This window comes from Echinococcus granulosus (assembly GCF_000524195.1).
Source record: "Echinococcus granulosus chromosome Unknown EG_S00064, whole genome shotgun sequence".
Taxonomy (NCBI): Eukaryota; Metazoa; Platyhelminthes; class Cestoda; order Cyclophyllidea; family Taeniidae; genus Echinococcus; species Echinococcus granulosus.
The window spans coordinates 192,426-213,870 of NW_020170444.1; the positions used below are offsets into that span (position 1 = coordinate 192,426).

At 43.6% G+C, this 21,445-nt stretch overlaps 3 protein-coding genes across 3 annotated transcripts; 1 reads left to right on the forward strand and 2 right to left on the reverse strand. All coding sequences in view use genetic code 11, as the record gives it.

The window, feature by feature from the left end:
• Nucleotides 1–224: 224 nt before the first annotated feature.
• EGR_06833 (O-phosphoseryl-tRNA(Sec) selenium transferase) lies at nucleotides 225–5,196 on the forward strand (the record flags this gene model as incomplete). The annotated part of the gene is made up of 4 exons (XM_024496082.1): nucleotides 225–490; nucleotides 1,444–1,757; nucleotides 3,510–3,843; nucleotides 4,923–5,196. The coding sequence occupies 4 exons, from the start codon at nucleotides 225–227 to the stop codon at nucleotides 5,194–5,196; spliced, it is 1,188 nt and encodes a 395-aa protein (XP_024349502.1).
• Nucleotides 5,197–5,717: 521 nt separating this feature from the next.
• On the reverse strand, nucleotides 5,718–14,077 carry EGR_06834 (tRNA guanosine-2'-O-methyltransferase TRM11; the record flags this gene model as incomplete). Its single annotated transcript, XM_024496083.1, has 11 exons — nucleotides 5,718–5,865; nucleotides 5,903–5,987; nucleotides 7,742–7,903; nucleotides 8,652–8,770; nucleotides 8,866–9,007; nucleotides 10,013–10,148; nucleotides 10,230–10,400; nucleotides 10,790–10,865; nucleotides 11,828–12,090; nucleotides 13,222–13,572; nucleotides 13,826–14,077. The coding sequence occupies 11 exons, from the start codon at nucleotides 14,075–14,077 to the stop codon at nucleotides 5,718–5,720; spliced, it is 1,905 nt and encodes a 634-aa protein (XP_024349503.1).
• Nucleotides 14,078–15,056: 979 nt separating this feature from the next.
• Nucleotides 15,057–20,825, reverse strand: EGR_06835 (Transcription factor E4F1; the record flags this gene model as incomplete). Its single annotated transcript, XM_024496084.1, has 6 exons — nucleotides 15,057–15,278; nucleotides 17,114–17,545; nucleotides 18,942–19,222; nucleotides 19,594–19,873; nucleotides 19,959–20,157; nucleotides 20,566–20,825. The coding sequence occupies 6 exons, from the start codon at nucleotides 20,823–20,825 to the stop codon at nucleotides 15,057–15,059; spliced, it is 1,674 nt and encodes a 557-aa protein (XP_024349504.1).
• Nucleotides 20,826–21,445: the final 620 nt, after the last annotated feature.

A 21,445-nucleotide genomic window follows, 5' to 3' on the forward strand; every position in this document is an offset into this window, starting at 1 on the left:
GAAACTCTAGGCTGGGAACACCACTAACACGGACGTACGGCCTATAAAGATATGTTCAAGACCCCAGGATAGCATGATTGGATTCGTATTCCACTTCTTCTGACCTTTTCCAATTCCACCCAAGTTAAATTGTTATACAAGGGAGGAGTGGATGAGTAATACATTTGTTCCTTCTCCCCCACACACCAGGTCTTATACCTGTTCCAATTGAGCCAATTCAAACAATGGGTCGGCAAAAGCGAGTCAAGAAGAATGGAAATGTGGCCTTGCCAAAGAAAGCCGAGGAGGATGGCCATTCAGCGCATGCTGACCAGCTCTCCTCCGACTTGGACGCCATAAGAGCAGCCATGCTCGATCCTGAGGAAGCTCTCAGAAGGAGAGAGGGAGTATCGACTTCACCTTCGCAAGACCAGACCTCAAACCTGGGACCAAAGTCGATTGTTTGCGTGCTTTCTACCACCAGCTGCTTCGCCCCTCGAGTTCCTGATCGGTGGGTTCTTATGGTTTGTCAGAATGTGCGAGGCTAAGGTGGTCTCACCCTTTATTCATTTAGTTTCCTGTGATTACTGCCTCTTGCTGTTATTTGATTGGTTTTTTCTTTGGTCTTCGTGGTACCCGGCATTGTTGATGGCTCAGTAGAGATAAAACTTGAAGTCACCGCTTATGATTTAACATATTTGGTGCCAGAAATTCTCAGTGGAAAATCAACCACAGCAGTTTAGTTATTTTGTCGCTCCACTGCGTAGTAAATTATCGTTGATTTGTTTAATCGTTGGTTTATAGTCAGCTTAAATCGTCTCTGCGATACGACTTGGTACTGGCAGCGAGGGTGTTGGGCTAAACGAGCCTTATTGGTCATGCAATGTGGTTCTATTCCAATAAGTCGCGTTAAAGTTCACCGACCAGCCAAGTTATGTCATTGTATTTTTGCCTGCGGTTGGTTGTTTCGTTAGGGAACAGATGCATCATGCCCTTTCTCCAATTGGGCTGATTAGCATATTTACTATTCTAGATAATGGGATTTTGGTAGCTAAATACTCATAGAAATAACTGCTGGAGTTATGAGCTGGATTGTCAGTGACGTACAGAGGTGAGATTGGCCGTCTCAAAGTTTGCACCATTCAAATGCTTTATAGCTAAACACCCCATTAGCATACTGTTCTCGGCTTGAAGCGCTCTGTAGATTTTAACGGGCTTGGATTTTCAGGCTTCAATCACGAGAGACTTCATGCATTTTGCATACTTTACACCACTCTTGCCCCCTGTCATGTTCATCCGCGTGTGGATTGAACTGGTTGACGACAGTAGTACTGGGTATTGAAATCAGTACTAGGACAAAATTGTCAAGACAGACTGCAGGCCTTTTTAAAGGCGTACCATTGAATCCCAGTTGGAATTAAACAGTTTGTTGCATCTGTTTTCACCGTTTTCCTCTCCATCTAGGCTGCCGGCAATAACCCGCCTCTGTAAGGTGTGGGGAGTACCGCACTTAGTGAACAATGCCTACGGTGTACAGTCGAAGCGGTGCATGCGTCTCATCGAGTCTGCCTGGGCTGAAGCTCGTCAACCGGCAGTTTGCAAGCAAACGGAAGGGGAGGAGAGGGATGTTGGTGGTGGTGGAAATGTGGATGATTTGACCCCCCTCGACCTTATCTACGTACAGTCGACGGATAAGAACCTCATGGTGCCCGTGGGTGGCGCAGTCATTGCTGTATTTTCAAAGAGCCTGCTCCAGGAGATTGCTGAATCCTATCCTGGTGGGTCTTGGAATGCTTTTAAGTGTAAAGTGTACCAGAGAGCTCTTACTTGCATCAGTAGCACTTTATCTGTGCTGAATTTCTACATAAAATTCTGCAACCTCATCGACTTGGTCTGAGGCTGGCATTTTCTGAAGTTCTCTTGTCCGTAAGCAGTATTGCTACAATGCCAAAACACGGGTGGCGTAATCAGTTTCGCACATTCTGGATGGAGGTTGTAATCTGTCTTGCTGCAGATTGCATTGAGCTTGCAGGCAGAAAAAAATACATGGAAACTGGTCCAATTTTAAGCATTTATCTAATCGTCAAAGTTCAGGGTAATTAATGGTAAGAACCTATACCCTAACTACTATTACATGCAAATTTGTGGCTTAATTGACTTTTTTCTAGTTTGTTTGAAGATTTCATGCAGATTTTGCATATTCAGCTGTGATAGCTTCGTCAAAAAACTTGTTGCATCACTTGGAAATATATAACAGATAAAGTGGGCGTTAATTTCATGGCAAGTGGATAACTATTACACCAACCGATCCATTCAGCGATAGGGGATTGTTTTTTGCGAAATTCGTAGGCACTTGTTATGTGCTAGGCAGTTCCTCCAAAGAAGTCTTGTGGAGATGCATAAGTGCAGCAGGCCCTTTCATTATTCCCTTACCTGCAGGTTATAGGCTAAATTACTGATAACTTAAGTGAGTTTTTATACTTTTTGAAGTGACCAGTCGTGTCTTCGCGGTTCAGCGCCTGAAATTTTACTTTTGTGGAAGATAACGTTCCTCATTAAGATAATTCTTTAGTTTGTCGTTGAGTTCACCTGAGTGATCCAGGGTGTTCTCTAGGTTGCGTCGGATATTAGGCATCCTCCTATTGTTTTACTTCTCGAGAATTTTTTACTTGGCTACAACGCGATCCCTCTACTCTTTTAGCTTTTATAGATATGCGATTTTGAAAAGAGGAAAACCATCACGAATGCACTGGATTTGGAACTAAAATAACTTCAAAATTAGCTTTTCTAACTGCGATTTGCTATTTGCAGCAAACACAGTGAAAGCACTCAAAACTGAAGGTGTAAAATGAGCCTTCGGCACTCCAAAATTGAACTTATATTAGATTAAACGCTGATATTAACTGTCACTGCCAGTAGCTTTTGAAACATCTCTACAACCATTCTTCCATGTGGCAAATGGTAAACGGAACACCTTTTTGTATTAAAGTGATCATTAGGTAAAAGTTTGTTTCCGGATGGTCTACAGGTCCCCATTGTATTTTTCTACTGCCTCCATTTCATAAATTAGAAAATGCATGGGTATGTGAAGTAATTCACTTGATCACTTCCTGGAAATTGTTCCACTTTTGAAAGAAAATGGCTCTATTCTTTATTCCTGTCGTTATTGCCATTCTAGAGGTAAATAAACTTCCGCACTCCATATGCTTTATTAACCCCAGTACGGCACTGATACTTGCACTAATAAGTAGCTAGTCTGCAGCTCAAGCAATAAAAAAGCACAACTATTTTCCGAGTAAGAAGACAGTGCATCTTCATTATTAATATTTTAAATTTAGCCCTTTTGTGCAGCTATCCGTTACCATAAACTGGTAAAGGACACATGTTATACATTTGTTAATTGCCAACTTAGACAAGGAAATCGGTGCAGCTCGCCTAAGTGATGTTGACATTGGATGTGTCAAATAACTGTTACTGATAATGTTCATATAGAACCTTCAGATTGATTATCGAAATGCCATTGTTGGTAGGTCGTGCCTCAGGCTCACCGTCTTTGGATGTGTTCGCCACCCTGCTACACCTCGGTCGTTCTGGCTGGGAGGATCTGTTGGCGCAGCGAGAGGCATGCTATCTTCAGCTTTCCGAGGGTTTGCGTGCTCTAGCGGCCAAGCACGGTTTGCGTCTCATGGATACTCCCGAGAATCCAATCTCTCTCGCCCTCTCCCTCCACGCTCTCTGCAGCGGCTGCAATGACGATGGCGATGCCGTAGACGGCGAAGTTGACGCAGACGCAACGGGTCTCGACCCCGACATTCTAACTCAACTTGGTGCTAATTTGTTCACGCAAGGATGCTCTGGTGTCCGGTGAGATTTTAATTTGTGCAGATGCTCCTTGTGTGGATTCTTGTCACTCGACTGTTTGAACGTGTTCTTCCAATTCCACCTTGGATTCTCTCGAGAGCTGCTTTTCATCCTTCATGCTATTCGTGCGTTCTTCCAAGCATCCGAATGCTCCCAGCTGTTGAATAGATTTTTTGTGCCTTTACACTTGTTACTTATCATGACCTTGTCAGAGTAAGTCAATTGAATTTAACGAAGGTAGTGTTCGGATAAAGGGGTCCTTCATTCCGTTATGCATAATGCTCCTTTTTGACATTCTTCAACTCATGATCAGTACCAACTCAGTCTCCCGCAATGCCCTTTTCCTGCTGTCTTATTCATCGTTCTACCCACTAGGTTATTCAAGCTATCCGACTAAACTGGATACTTACAGGGACGTTCAAGTTAAATTGTGACTTGATTTCATAACTATTGAACCACTCCCGACGTGGCGGTACTGTACGCTTTAGTGTCAAATGTGTTCGCTTGCTACTCCTAGTAGCCGAGGCACGTCCAATTGACTATAGCTTTAAACTTGGTGATGATTTAAGATTTTCGTGAACAAAGGCGTTAAATTCGTGAATATTTGTCGGATGCTTCATGTATAGTAAGATGAGGGTGAAATTATTCACCAGCTTGTCAGGTAAACGGGTGAACGGGCTGAAGGTTCGGTGGACGGTCAGCCGTATCTCTGTACATCATCGGTGCTCTCGACCGTGGGGGCCGTCAGGCTAACATGACTATCTAGGAGGGTACAGTCATGCCGCTGAATCTGTTTACGTTGAAACTGCTTTTCAGGTATTAGTTTAATGTCAAGGCATAAGTGTGTGTGTGAAAATTATGCAAAATTTCCACCTATTGATGCTCTTAATGAGCACAAAATTATCTGTTCAATTAGATTGTCCGTTCTGCATCTTCAGGAGATTTGATATCTATGGCAGCTATGCAGAAGTGCGGTAGAGAGCTAACTAATATGAATAGTTTGATGGCGAAGTTTAGTGGTGCTACGAGAATATCTAATATTACTGGAAGTGAGCATAATTGAATTTTATTAATCACTACAGAGTGGTTGTGTCAGCGGCAATGGAGCGTCGAAGCGGTCTGCCGGCGAAGGTGGTGGCAGGCGTGCGGCTGGAGGGTTTCAACTCCCATAGCGCCGCTTCCAGCGAGGCCTACATGAACGCTGCGGCAGCTCTGGGTCAGACGCCGACAGAAGTGGACGTCTTCCTTTCTCGTCTGGACAAGGCCCTCTCCTCCTTTCAGCGGCGACAACGGCAACAACAACAACGACGATCACAGGATCAAGACCCCACTGAATGGCTCAATGGTAGCCTTTAACACTCCCTTCTCATTCATCGGCTGTCTGTTGTTTTATCCAACTTCATTCACGATTACAGCCTGTGTGCGCTCCATCTGGTCTGTGCTTTCTTCACATTGGGAAGGAGTCGTGAAATGATCTTATCCTAGCGCCAAAAGGGGAGAAAGAGGGCGTAATAGAAATGGATTTTAACGAAAGGTCAACTCTTGGTTATCGAGGCTGCCATTAGTGACTACGCTCTGGAAGTAAAATCCACTCAGTGGCGCCCACTGTTCACGTGCGGCCAGCGATTCGTTTCCTAATGTTCCTCTATAATCGTCAGAGTTGGCAACGAGTTCGGATGTACGTAGTTGTATTTCTTATGGGCTGGAACAGAATGAGCGAGTCCATCTGTAAAGTCGCTGAAGAAATAGGTGTGGAGAGTTCTCCAGTTAAGAGAGCGACAATCTTTGCAGGTCCGTGTGCAGAATTACGCACGTGACTTGACAAGAAGTAATGAATAACCAAGCCTATGTTTGCAGCCCAGATCCCCTTCGTGGCACTAGTGGAATCGCGGACTACCTTCGCCAGTAAGGGATATCCTTAGCTGATAGAACAAAGTCCAAGCCGCGGTGTTCTCGTAGCGTCTCTCCGTACGGATTGTTTGCGCAGCCTGCGTTGCTGAAGATTGATGGCTTGTTGACATCTCGCTGCAGATTAAAATGCAAGCAAAGATCACTCCCTCACTTCCGAGGCGAGGTGTCACTGTTTATGCACTCCGTGATGGGAGAGCCGCTGTGTTTTGGCCACTGGAGTTTTGCGTTATCTTGATCTGAATGAGATGCCATTTTCTGGGTGTTTCTTTAGGCCCGGTAACTTAGGTACGACATGTCCACAGTTGTATTGATGGCCAAGTTAATTTGTGCCCATGACTGTTGGTTTCGTAAGACCATTCAATCAGGTGCATTGAATCACCACACCTCAATCAACCTGAATATACACTAGACCGGAGAAGTAGAGCTTGGGAATTTTGTCCTGTGTGCTTTCATTTTCGCATTTCTCAATGCCTGGATCATGTAGAGCTTTATGGATGATTTTACTCAAGAACCACACCTTTGAGTATTACCAAATGGATCTTGGAAACTCCAATATCCTGCCTTTCAATTAAGAGTCCACCTTTTGATGCTTGACTATTTATTCATATGTTTTTGAAATAAGTACAATTAACTTTGTTTAATTGAGCGCCTTTCTTTTGTCATTTTTACTATTCAACACCTCCAGTCTATTATGTATTTCACTGTGAAGGAGGGCAAAGAACATGTTTGATGAGAAAGTGGAATCGATGAGTAGTGGGACCAACGAAGAAGCGAAGACGTCAACAGTGGAAGTATGGAGAAGTAACGCACTACCAAGACCCTTAAATTATGTTTTACAAAGCACCACCCCAGACGAGGTCCCACATATGAAACTCTAGAAAGCCAATTATCTACACTGCGATCAATGTTACCAAAATCTATTAGATGAAGCGCCAATGCTAAAATTGGGATTAGCTTGGCTCTAATGCAATTTGCAATTCCAAATAACATAGCACCCATCGCAGAATCGTAATTGCTAGAGGTAATTTGAAAATTAGCGTAGGCATACTGCATGAATATCCTTGTGTTTGCGAGCCAAATGAAGAGGGCGAGATCGATGGCCACCACATCGTTTAGTGCTTGGAAAGCATATCTGCGACTTGCTCCAGAATGGAGTAACTCACTCCCAATGATCTCCACATGTACTGCATTAATCGGGGAACTTCAACAGGTGAATGTATGATGTTGTGAATATAGTCATGCTCAAGCAGAATGATCATGCCTTTAGAAAGCAATGCAGCAGTTCTGCTTCAACCCGCCCCAATTCATTTCAGGTCAGAAAAGTGAAAGTGGATTGCAACACATCACTACTGACTGCTGAGCATACCTCGCAATAACTATGAGCACAACCTTAAAAACCCAGCAGGTCCGTCACTATTGCCATGTATATCCCATTGAAATGCAAGCGATTGGAGGCGAAAATCGTCTTATTGCGATTACGATTTATCGTGCCACCAGTCCTACCGCATGTTTGCTACCATCCGAGCCAGCGGGATGGTGACCAGTGCAGGTATGTCGAAGGAGCAACCCAAGACAAATGCTGGCTTGCGTAGAAAAATCAAATTGCATCAAATTTCAAGAATGGAGCAACTGTAGCACAACGAGTTCTCACAAACTGCTGGGCAGGATTGAAACAAGCAGAAATATGATAGCAGTGGAATTTACGTGATATTGTAACTGAGAGTCTTCACATGGCACTAATAATTGACTAGGTTGCCCTCGGTAGCAACGCATACACGACTTCAGTCTGCATGTCTACGGCTGGTATAATCAGAACCACGCGCAATACAAGACCATGCTTATGTTGCATAATCATTCCCCTTTACACCAAACAATCAGTGCAGTAGTTCTACTGAATAGCAACCAGCTTCCATCAACAGCTAATCGTGTTTCGCATTCAACGAATGACGTTACAGGGCACAGCAAGGAGAGGAAGGTGGCACCAACTCACCGGCAGCAGTGATGCACTTCAGACAGGACTTCTGGTCAATCCGCGGCCAAATTACATACTTTGCCTGCGGTCCACGCCGACGTTTCAGGGTGAGGAGGCACAGTGTCAAGGTCATCCCAGTTGCCATCGGAACCAGAAGGCAAGCCTCTGTACTAGGCGCACCTGAGCAGGTGAGACACAAAAGAACACAATGCATCAGCTAGTCCATATTTGGGATGGTGCGTGTGCAAATACGCCCTTCCGGTGCCGCATCTCCTCAATTCACGTGCATAATGGTAAGAAATGCGGATTCTTGAACAGTGACCGAACCGTGGTACCGCGATTTTCACGTTACAACAATATTCTTACTCAACAGACAAACCTCCACCCGTTGACCCTCACTTCACCATCACAAACAGAGTAATAGCCAATGCACTTTGAAATGGGAGTAGGCTATCAAACACTTCGTTATCAGACACCAGATTTCACTTGCCTCATTCCTCACTTGCGCTCGCGCCTGTCTTCCATTCTCCTCCCAATAGCATCATTCTTAAACCTAATTACTGCCATCGCATCAAAGCAGTAGCAATAAACGCCCCAAACGATAAACAAACGAGAATGACAGTTACTCACTGACACTCCTAAACGGATCTGAGACCAGAGTAAATGAGTGCAACTACCAGTGACCACTTCTGGATGCTTGAAAAATTCTCAAATTCAGAAGACGGAGCCACTGTGATAATTTCGGACACTGAGATCTGCAGACAATTAAATCAAACCAATCACTAACTTCCGCAATTTCGTATCAAATGAGAGTGAAACCACATTTGTGCATGTGCCATCATGATAGCTGCTCCTACAACATTCACGTACAGAAGAATGAACAGGACACTTTCGAGGAAACGGTAGACAAAGTGAGCCATGGTATTACCAGACCTGCGAAGCCAATCCAAAAGCAGTGCATTCGAAAGCCGATTGATGAGACTCGAGCCCGAAGCTTTCGGTTGGATGGCCGTGATGTCGCCAGAACGCCCGATTCCGTGTGCCAGGCTGAAAGAGAATCGAAGCAATGTGGCATTATGCATCACCTGTACAAGCCCATGCAGTCAGTTCAAAATGCTGAAGACGAAGAAGAAGAGGAGTACCCAAAATGACGTCGTCTAACGAGATTGAGCAAGATGCGACCCTCACGCTCACCAACACCGCTTGAGTGACACCAGTTGTTCGAATCCATTAGAGACAGTTTGTTGATAAATGCCTCGATTTCAGCCTCAGAAAATCCCTCCTCTGGTAGGCACCCCTTCGTTTAAAATAGGGTTATGTATAATGAACACTGCAAATGAACCCGGCTGCAGTATCATTTTCTTACCAAATCGTGCGCAGTTACTAATTTTCTTATTTTTAACATTCTCCATGACTACAGGCATTAATGCGGCATACCTTCGTCTTTCAATTTGTTAACGAGTCATCTTTCATATTGGTAGTTCAAGAATATATTTTGCTCTGACACAAAATACGTTGTGGATTAAAGCACTAGAAATGTACTTGGTGCCAGTTCCTTATGCTTATTTGTTATTTACAATGTAATACAATGATGGTTTATCCCTCGGTATTAGTGAGGCGCCACTTTTGTACTTTTGAATTAGCCTTCTTTCTCCTCGCTTGGTGGGCTGGCCTTCAGCGCAAACACCTTCTCTGTGCTGAATATGTATATTCTGCCCGAGTGATGTCTTCTTTCGTCTTCAGGGAGTCTCGGGACGCTATAACAACTTCCCAGCCTACTTTTCAGCGTGACTGTCGAGCACTGTGGCCATGCTCACTCTTCGTCAAGTTCCCTTCGTTCGAGAATTAATGGAACAAATTTTCTTTTCCATCTTTAAATTACATTACTATCCATGAAATTATTAACAAATCACTGTCCCCATTGATAACAGAAGTATAACTTTTCATGTTTAAGTACTAACGTAATGACCAAGTAATAGGGACTAAAATCCCAATTTCAGCTATGTGAAAACACCAAATTTAAAATGTTGGGATTCACCTGCCAGTAATCATAAATATGCATACATCCCTTGTTTATTCGTATTAAAACTGATTAACTTATTTCTGCGTACCGGAAAATCCTCCCAACACGTAAAAGCTCTCCATGAGGCAAAATAAGACAAGACAACTACTCAAAGATTGTTCTACATTGTATAAGTGTACAGAATGGAACAGAGACAGCTTCATTTCATCGATCTGCTTTGGGCAAGAAGTGTATCCTCCGGAAATCATTCAAGTGTAACGGTATACCCCGACGACTGCTCTCGGTCATTCCTCCACCATCAATCGTTTCATTGGGAGACTCCGACAAGGGGCAAACGTCTGCCTCCTCGGGCATCAATTTCTCCATTACTAGGAGGAACCGTGAGGTACCCCGATTCAGAGCCTACTAGAAAACTATTTTAAAATATTTCTATCACTGATAATCAATAAAGTGAGCTGTAAGTTAGAAGATAAAAAGACACACTTGTTCACAGACACTGATGAGTTCAAAACGTGGATGGGTGGGTAGAGAGTGAGGTCCGCTGTATTTGCTTTTGCTCACGGGCACCCAGAAGACCAGCCGACCTCGTGGCTTAAGGAGGAGACTGGCCAGCTCCAACAGATCTCCAAAAATTTCCTGCAGCGGATAGTTTTCCTACAAAAACAACATATATAAATTTAAAGGTTTACACTTCAGTAAAGAGGAAGTTCTTAATTTATCAGCCGGTACAGTGAGCAAAGGTTGAGAGCTTAGTAGCAGCAAAAACAAAATTTTAAACTAAATATTAATGAGACGTCAAAGTTAGCAAGGCTACATTTGAAGCAAAACGGATGCTAATCTAGGCCTAGGCACTAACTCAAATCGAGAGCGACGATGCCTTTTACGAGTTCTTTAAAGGCAGGAATCCTAGTAAATTTATTCAAATTTGAGCCAGAGACGTAGCGGGGAGGGTCAGGTGTAGAGCATTCAATTACTCGATGGAATACAATAAAAGGGATCAGTTATACCTGAAAAGGTAATATGAGGTAGGGGCTCAAACTAACCTTGTGGGGAAAGTGAGGCAAATCATGAGGGACGGGGACAAGTCCGTCTTTGTCGGGTACCATCGCGAATTGTTTTCTGTGAAAGTGAACAAAAAGGTGGGATCCACAACAGGAAGAGGCGTTCGGGAATAGTCAAGTCGTGCATGATAATAGAGTTTCCCCCAAAAAAATTATGATTAAACAGATAATATTTACACAAGATTAAGCCAATAGTCAAACCAGAATGTCTTACGGTTAGAGCGATTTTTGCTAATAATTATTAAACCACGAAGAAATGGAGGCAGACTCAAGTATCTAGTAGACTCGCCAAGCGAACCCGGAGATTTATTTTTATGCGTATTTACACATTACTGTGTTTAAATGAAGTCCTTGTGACACCGAATCGTAGTGAGATCATCAATAAATTAAACTGGGGAACCGGTAACGTTTACACTAGCATGAGAGTCATAAGACAAAGTTAAAAGCCCACGAATATAATTCCAGCAAAGGAACATTTTGATTAATGGACACCGATAAATAGTAATGTCAAAATAGAGGTAGCTGTGGCATAAGTAACAGGTATGACAAAAGAAGTAAAAACGAAAGAGCACTCAAAATCATTTGTTCGAAGCAGTATTAGAACTAAAAGTATGCTAATTGCAAATAGAAGGTTTAAAATGGAAGTGGATACATACTACAACGTCATAGTAACCGTGCATTAACAGTGCATTTCCCCGAGGTTGCTATTTTTGCAATATAATAAATGAGTAGACTGGATGACTGGGCGGGTTCCTATGCATGAACCAGTCGAACTGGCGGCAGAGGATGGAGGGTCGAGAGGTTTTCTTTATTTATCATCCGATTAAAAACAAAAAGAAGTAGTCAACATGTGCACAGGGAACATATTTAACGATCAAACTCCAAATGTACCTAGTAAATAACAACCGTCTTCATGAAAAGACGTCGAAACGATTACCAGACCGAAAATCACCCAACGATGGCAAGAGTAAAAGCAGCGGTAGCAGCGAGAGTAGGAAGAAAGGGAAATAAGAGACGCACTCGCCGGTAATTTCGTCAATGTACGTCGTGGTCTGCATGGAGGGCTCCCTCTCAATTGCCTCGCTGGCAACGCGGCAAGTGCGCTCACGCACGCCGTAAGGCGGGTCCGTGACGATGGCATCGAAGAGGCCTGATACAGTAGGCGAGCAGCGCAACAGACGACCCAAGGATGCCGCGTCTGCAACCAGAACGTCCAGATAGCGCGATAGCAGGTTGTACTGACGGTAGTTGGCGCGAAGGCACTCATCAGCATTTCGTTTGCCCTGAGACATAAATTACGGCACAGTTACGTACCCGAGCTGAAGCGAATTATGGACACTGGGTTATTACACCTATCTAAAGTCATGATATATTCTGGAACGAATAAACCACTAGAAAAGAAACCTTAAGAAATAAGGATTAACATGACCGATCCAAGGGAAACCACACTCCCATGTTATTTCATGCCGAGGTAAATTTATTAATAGACGTCAAAAATATGTTTATTCCGATCAGCCAGCGAAGTACCCACATTAATTCTGAAGAACGGCTTATAAAAAATTTTTGAAACGAACAGTCGATATCGCAGTCTGGAAACATAAACTTTTTCTCCATGTTTATTGTAAGCAGTACTCATGAAAAATGATTGGTGCACTTGCTGCCGAATATCATCGTCTTTAACACTGTCCACTAAGTCAGTTTTTTTCTCAACACGGTTCAACCTGCAAATAACGCAGCATTTATGAATGTAGACCAAATTTCCACTGTGTAATACTACTAATAGGAAGCATCCTCACTAAGGTGCAGCGACTCGTTGTGACCTAAGAAGGAGGGTAACCAAGGACGGCACTGAGAATGACGCTCAAAAGAAGGAAACTGCGTAGCGAAGCAACACTTATTGGCGCTTACGTTTAATCATGCGGGATCTTAAGTCCCCGCGAGTCCCATGATCGCCATATTTTTATAAATTCCTACTCGTGCCTTCTATACGGTAATGATAATGGTGGTATAACTTCCTACGTCTTCGGAGAGGACTTGCGGTTTGCTAAATATACATCATTAGTGTATGAACATACAATCCATGGAAACTAAAATTTTCGAATTGGATGGCAATAACTGAAGAGATTGGTAGCGGCAAACAGCAATAATTATAAAAAACGACTGAACGAAAAGGTAACCAGATTAGTTGATGGATGAAAAATGTCATACCAAACTATAATTAAAATGATTATCCTGAGACGGCATTGTGGAAAACAGAAGCAATACTACCAAAAAACGCTGCGCGTAAAAATCCTCCCAATTGTATTTGCGAAAGCGAGGAGTTTATGAAGCAATAGTTAAATGAACAGATATGCTCGAAGAAAAGAAATTTTTATCTCAGTCGCATGTACCAAGAAAAAAACACCAAGATTCACCTGTCCGGCTTTCGGTGAAGCCCCGATTCCATGAACAAGGGCATAGTCGATATCGTTGCCCGCACCATAGGCTCCCCAAACTGACGCAGCCAGCACCATACCACCGGTCCCGAGAAACGGATCCCAGACTATGTCACCAGGGCCACAGAGACATGCGTTGGCAATGATACCCGCCAGGCAGACATCCATGGTGGTGTTGCCCAAATACGTGCGTTTCGATAGATGGAATTCATTCAGGATGCGTCTTCGCGAACTCTCCCCTACCTCGCGGCCGTAATAGACTCGTAACAGCAACTGATCTTTTTGATGAGTTTTGGCCTTGGTGAATTCGAAAATAATGTGCAACTGGTGCTAATATGGAATAGAGGGGGTGACAAATATTGCAACAACATACGTCCGGGTTATTGAGTGATACCGGAGCAGAAGAACCGACATGAGCGTCAAGTAACCTTTTAATATAAGGCAAACGATCTTCCAAAGGAATACGTTTATTCACGGAGCTGACAATGACTTTGTATGATTGATCGCCGTATAAATAACCATTGATAAGTGGCAAAGGTATTTCTGGAACCTAAGTTGTAAAGCTAGATGACAATATTCAAACCTTCAAGAGGAGCTCATCAAAGGTAGACGCCGTGGCCCAAACTGAGTAGATAAACTTAACCAACATACTGCGTTCGATGAACTTTGCGGCAATTTCGTCACTGGGAAGTTTTATTTTAACATACGGATTACTCCAGTTAGTATCCTCAGGAATACACTCTTGACTCATTCCACTTATTGTAAGCAGTGAGCGAACTTCTAGCTCCCGAAAATTCACGAATTCATGAGCGGCAAATGCCAATAAATAGTCCATACGGCAAAAAGAAAGTGACCGAACGGGTCAGCTGTCAACCGATATTATTCGAAAGTTCTCAAGGTTGTTTTGGTTTCATGCTGATTACTACATTATTTTTATCATAATACATAAGATCATTTGTACAAAATTGTTTACATGCCACTGAAAGTGAGCCCTTTGGGGTCACATTTATGAATGCTGCACTCAATAACGAAATACATTTATTCCAATTTGTTCCTTGCAACTGGTATAAAACTTGGGTTGTTTGACTCTCAGCTTTTTTATCCACTAATATTTCAGCCTATAACAAATGGCTAAAAAGCGGTCTTTGCTGGTGTAATTCCAATATTTTGACTATAATCAAGTCGTTATCGGTAAAGTTATTTTCAACAAAGGGATCGCTTAGGGTAGTCGCAATCCTACAAAACATTGTGTGTTTTGGTTACTTGCGTTTGGAACTCTTCAGGTTTTAGGGTTACGCTTACAAATACCAGCCCATAACGGTAACAGAATCTCGCTATTAAGTGTAGTACACTGGCGACCTAGCCCCCTGTTTCGGCAGCCGCTTTTCATCCCGGCCATTCTACTCCGCTGTGCCAAAGCCCCTGGGCCACGTTAGTAGTCGAGTTCAACACTACGCCGAACACATTCCACCCGAGTATTGTCTTCCTCCATCTTCTAGGCCGCCTCACTTTGCTGTAAAAAGCCCCACTCTCACCGACCCAACCGTATTATGTAAGCGGCATTTGCAGAAGTACACGCGACCGGGCGGCAGAATCCAGCTTGCCAAACTTAATCCTCCAAATGCAGGCCAGAAGCCAGCGAGTACAGTGACGGGCGACGAGCTCACTCGCACCTACTCAAGCATATACAGCAACATCCTGCGAGTACATACAGCCAAGGCTGGACGGAGATAACAGGGTGAAGTAAGCAAGGGGAAAAAGAACAGAAGAAGGCAAGTGCATAGTGAGCTGATAAAGCGAAGAATATCAACATTTCATCTCTGTGGCGTAGAGAGGTAGCCAAAGGGGGCACGAAAGAATATCGATTGGTGCTGTTGTTGCTGGGCCATGACGGACGGATGACAGGTGGATGCAGATGTGGTGAAGGAAATTCCCGCTGAGGCGGCTGCCGAGGCCCACATGGGCAGCACCGGCGCAGCGGGGGGCGCCATTGTGGGTACGCACCGGTACCCCGAGGAACCGGATGCACTCACGCCCTACATCAGGCGAAAAATTATGGTAGAACTAGCACTAAGGTGGCGATGGAGACAATAGCCAGGGATTGCAATCACGTGAGAGGACAACCATAGAGCAAAGCTGAAACTTGCGCATATATATTCTTTTGCAAACGAAGTTCACACGTTACTTGTTTTTTCAGTACCATAGGCAATGCAGTCGCGATTGTCAAGTGGAAAGGCTAGGTGAAACAACTACATACACTGACAAAGCGTGAGTAAAGTGACAAGAAATCAGGTTTTAAAACAGCAATGTAAATCTCACCACAGATTTAACATGCATTGTACTGTTTGCTCTCAGTGTGATTTTATGTACGGAGCAGTGCCAATGTGTGCCGCTACATCTTAAAAACATTCGAGCACCTATCATGATCATGTTATTTAGCATTGAGAGTTGTGCCTAAGAATGCTCTCAAATACTTAATCATACGGCTGCGCGGTTGTCAGATAAGATACAACGATGAGGATGATCGACTGAACCTAAAAAACAGATCGGAGTAGCCAGATAACAAACATTTTAGGAACCGGCAGGGTTATCTTGACAGACGCAATTCAGATCACAGCCATAAATTGGCAGTATCGCCAGCCAGTGTAAAGATATCACATTACTGGAGTCCAAGTAGACTACCAAATCAAAGCAAATTATAGCCTACCACCCAAAGCAAACCTTAGCCAAGCTAACAGGTATATTCGCATCGTAACGCAAAATCGCTGTAATGTAATGGCAAAGCCCAGAAAAAAGAAGGACCAAGTTATTCCCAAAGCTTCTACTTTAGGGGATGCGACAGTACTAGTAAAATATTAAGGGAATAAGTTCATTTTATGACTGAATGCAGTAAAAGGTAAATAGACGCACACTTCAAGAACGCGGTTCGCGATATTTGTGGGTATCACTACACGAGTTCACCAATTTTTACTATATAATAGCATAGTTTTGCCTTGAGGTAGGTATTGCTGTAAAAAACAGTTGTCACCTGGAATGTACTCGCTGCAGAACATTTGCTAGACATTCGCTGTGCTTTTCGAATGCGTCCTTCCCAACACGGTTCACCCAACAGAGGAATTGACGACTAGAAACCTTAGCTAGATTTGAGATACGCCGCCACCAATGAGGGAATGAGAAACCTTGAAGTGAGGCAGATTCCTCATGTCACCTTAGTGTGGTTAGAAGTCGCCCAGCTACTGGCATAACAGCTAGCACAGTAGAGCAACCACTAGGACCACCAAGGGAGACGTTCAAAATAAAAGTAATAACTATGCTATGCTACCCAAGCTATTTCAGTCTCTCGGAATTCAACCTTCGCTACGGCAGCATGGGAAAGTACCCATTATAATCATATTACTAGCTGAGTTACCCTTTTACGTGCTTATAACGAGGTCGGTTTTGGACGCCTCACGCGTAAAACAACTACAAACGAGACATATTAACGTATACCTACTTCCATCACATCAAGAGATTAAGGCGACACAGAATCACAATGCTCGTATTTTAAATACAGGACACATTGAACAGTTCCGTCCACTCTTCCTAATGACTTGAAATGAGCCAATCTGACTTTCTACTAGGAACAGCCTAGCAAAAAACCATTTTATGATTTGTTAAGATCATTTTAATAATATTTTGTGTTATTAGTCCCTTGCAACTCAGCCTCTACAATGCTAACAGTTCCTCAGCTCCTCTACGCGATTTAAGCTACTTTAGACCCAGAGGCCTTATGACTTTTCAAGGTAACTCAAGTACCGCAGTGACTCAGTGCATAGTTTTACCAAAAGGAATTCCCTGTGTATGATCAAAAAGAAAAGGAAAAGTCGTTTACCAAACGCGAGTGCGATTTGTTGGAGGTAGTGGATGTGCCAGCGCCAGAACTCTTGGAATGAGTGCGTCGGTGATTCACCAGCGAGCCGTAGTGCTTGTAGGCACGATCGCAAAGGGCACAGACAAAGGGCCGTTCATTGGCATGCACCGCGGCGTGGCGCACGAGATACCCGCGTTGTGTGAAAGCGCGACCACAGTCGGGACAGGTGAAGGGACGGAAGTTGGTGTGGGAGCGAAGATGCGCCGCCAGGCGGCACTGGAAGACGAAGCGGCGGGGACAAGCGGGACAGGGGAAATTGAAAGCGCGGCCTTTCGCATCTAAAGCTGAGCCTGGGGATACACCGTTGCCGCAGCTCCCACCCACTGCTACCGCAGCTGCAACCAACTTCAGCTGGTCGGTCGTGATGCCTTCCAGAGTGGGGATTGCACTTTCCTAAAATACCAAGTGTATATAATATGACAGGAATGAAGTTAACAGCTTTGGTTGGTCTGTTCCAAATCCTTCTGGAAACCAAATTTTGGCACCAGGAAAGTGCAATAGAAGCAAAAGAAAAAAACGTGAGGAATGAACCCTACCAACATAACAATTACCCTTCCAGACCAAAAATTTACGAATGAAATGGTAATAACTCATAGGTCTATTAAATCCTGACGAAGCAGAGAGCAATGAGATTTAGTCATATGCAATAGCATCCACGAGACTAATACGCAAGACCAATGGAGCGGTAGGGGAGAGGAAGACAAGAAATCAAAAGCTACCGAAGCTTTCAAATTTCGGCTAAAGACCCAGTCAGTAAATGACGTAAAAAATATTCCCTTCAAACAACAGTATTTGTAAAATCGTCCACGAAACTACCCATGCTTTGGAAACTTTGAATAAAGAGAGTGGGAAGTTGTGAGCGGATATTAAGAACTAAGCCACTGATACACTAGTTTACGCATAACAACAGCAAATTTTTTGTAGAAAATGATAAATTTCGAGACATACTATGGGATACCATAAACATGCTCCATTTCACAGTACAAAAAAAATCAGTTCAAAATATTCTACCCAAAGTCCGCCACTAGAAACGCCAATACCTCATGCTTATTTAGTGTAGCGGAAGGAAGGAGCCATTGATCCAAAATCGCATTGAATTAGTCAAGGCGGCTTACGCACATAACCCACAAACATTAATAACAACAATTTTAAGGAACACAGATGCGGATTCAGCGTGTTTTTGCAACGCTTCGTGTGCGTGTGGACCGCATATGATGGCAAAAAACTAAAATCGGATCTTCAGCAGTAATTGGATCTAGAAGTAGCAGGAGTGGTCAAAGAGAACCAAATAATTCACCACTATCCGAATGACTGCAAACAAGTCTTATTTTCCAGATTTTTGAACATGCCTAGGAAAACTTTTCCCCTTTATAACACATCGAGGTGCTGAGTACAAGAGAAAGACAGAAGCTACACGATGAGCACGATGCATAAAAAATCCCACGCGATCCACGATGACCCTAACGCATACACTTTCACTTACGCACACTATTTCGAAGACATTCATACCGTACCGCACTCCTAGCTTTCCAACTCGGCCGACATTACCATTGATAGTTACATAAATACAACGCTTTCTCAGGAATAACTCGGATGATGCAAGGAGGATATTCAAAGTAGTTCAGTAGAGGTGGAGGCGCGTCAGATCGCTGTTGAGGCATATAGGTAGAAATAATAGAAAGGGATGTGCAGACATTAAATCACCGGCCAGTATCAAGGACTAAAAGCACAAAAGACTAATGTGGGAGACGAACAAACCTTGTGGTGATTCACAAGTTGCATAACTCACTTCTACTTTCACCTGCTTCCGGACGTGTGCTCTACGCCATCGATCAGGCGGTCGGGGAACGGCGGAGGTAGGAGCACCAATAGAGGCGTTAGTGGTGCTGGTGGGTGAGTCAACATGGACGAAGTTTCGGCGAAAGGCTGCGGCCGCTGCCACTGCCACGCCATGGTAACAGGATTCTGTATCCTGCATGCTGCTGCACGTCGTCTGCTGCCGATTCTCGCTGGAGAGCTGCTCAGCCTCCGACGACGTTGGCAGTAACAATGCCTGCCGCTGCTGAGAGTCTAGAAATGGAGACACAGCTCTACCTAGGCAGGCTTCGTTTTGAATGTGTGGGAATATATTTTCAGTCTTGAAATCTATGTTACTAATAAGGCATAAAACCAAAGATGAATGGCATCCCATAAGATGTTTTGCAACACTTGGAAAACGTCGTTGTCGTCTCATTAAAAGCAGTCAGATGAAGGTACAAGAAATCAAAAACCTAAACAAAAATGTTCGCTTGAAAAGGGAACTTCAAAATACATGTCGTCCTAAGTCTCTTCGTTTCAGAAAGTTCGCCGTTTCCGACAACTAAATACCCAATCGCAGCGCGAAATGACATTTTAGAAGCTCCTGGCCGATCGAGAATAGGAAAACAGCATAGCGTAACCACCGAAGACGTTCCGACACGAAAACGCGTAATAGAAGTCATTTCGTAAATTTGAATGAAACAGTGAAAACTCATCTTTAACCCCCTTTCCAGAAGAATTCACGGTCTCCGAGGTGATAGATCCCACTGCAACAGCAACCACAGCTTCAGCATCAGCACGGTGTTTAAATCGCAAATGCATTTGTAGGGATGCGGAGGACTTGAAATTACGTCGACAGAAAACGCAAACTCGGCCCTCAGCTCCTGGGCAGTGGAATCGCCGGTGGGTGGACAAACAGGAAGCCTGTGAGGGAGGAGAAATGTGCGACAAAAGCACACATGCCCGAGGCACTTGTGCGCGCTACTGAGAAGGAATGAGTAGGACGAACCTGTCTGAAGGACTTGCCACAGACGGTGCAATGGAACCGAGGCTCTGAACTGTGAACGTAGCGATGCCTTTGGAGATTGCCAGCATCGGAAAACGCACGTCCGCACTCAGTGCAAGAGAAGGGCCGTTCGCCGGTGTGTCTTCTGATATGGGCGACCAAACGACATCGCAATCCGAATTCCTTACCACAGATTCCACAACTACAATGTAAAGGAGCAACACTGGCCGAAGTACGCAGCAGTTTGGAACATCAAGCAGTTTACATCTTAAGTTGTACATTATAGATTTGTCATCAGGGAATAAACCAAAGGTTCCTTGTTGCAATGCCAAACCACTTAGTCACATATCATCCCAAAGGTTGAATGATATAAAAGCACTAAAAAATGGCAGTAATATTTAGTCGATTAATCAGCAGCAGTTAATGAATTACAGTCCTTCTTCAGGGTGCTCCTCAGAAATACTCAACTAGAACACACCCTAACTTAACTAGAACGAAATTAGTAGGGAACGGCAGACGGTTTGCGCACATTGCTGTAACATATGAACAGATCTTAAGGGTCAAAACAAGCGCAGCTTTACAAGTGCAACCCGCCGCACAAAACGCTTACGTAAATGATGCTAATGACTTGGACTGATTGTTCTGACTGACGGATGTGGAAGTAAATGTCTGCTGGGCATTAATTGTTACAGGTTGGGCATTAGAGGTAGAAGGTGAGACATAGGAAAGATAAACAAGGGGATTGAAGGGAGGTGATTGGCAAGGCTGGAGGAAGTTGTTAGAGGATTGAGACTGTTCAAGATCTGAGGCGTTAGGTCCTTCAAACTGGGGGCATGCTTTCACCTCCGTGGGCGACTGGAAAGCCGACATAGTGCTGACAGCCGAAGTCATATCAGTTGGCAAACGGGAGTGACTTAGGAGATCTAGACATCTAAAATATAATAAAATGAAGAATTTAGGTGCTAGAGAACATTTTAGATAGGTGTACGCAGACAGAATACATACAAATGACAATACACAAACAACGTCGATAGACACGAGTACTGTGCGTAAGGCACAAAGGCCTAAACCCGCCTATGTTCATTCTCACTCGGCCACATGATATACAGTTGCCGATTCTTTCACCATAAATTCATTAGAACGAATCTTCAGTGACTATTTGTTTTTTTCCAAATATAGATAACCATCAACCTGTTTTTTTAAGAATTATAACCTGGTGAAATGTGCCAGTTGGCTATATGAACTTCAAAATATAGACACTGGAAAAATTGCGAGTTTTTAGTTTTTTTTATGAAATGCAAGAAATCAATGTATTTGTTTGCAGAAAACCTGAAGATCGCTGCAAATTAACAATTAATAGATACCTTATCATATCCTTTGTTAGCGCCTTGAATGTTCAAGCTTTTGCCTTCACAACTAATTTACGAATTGCTAATCGAATTACTGTAGACACTGTTATTCTGATCACAACAATAGTATGTGCCCCAGGC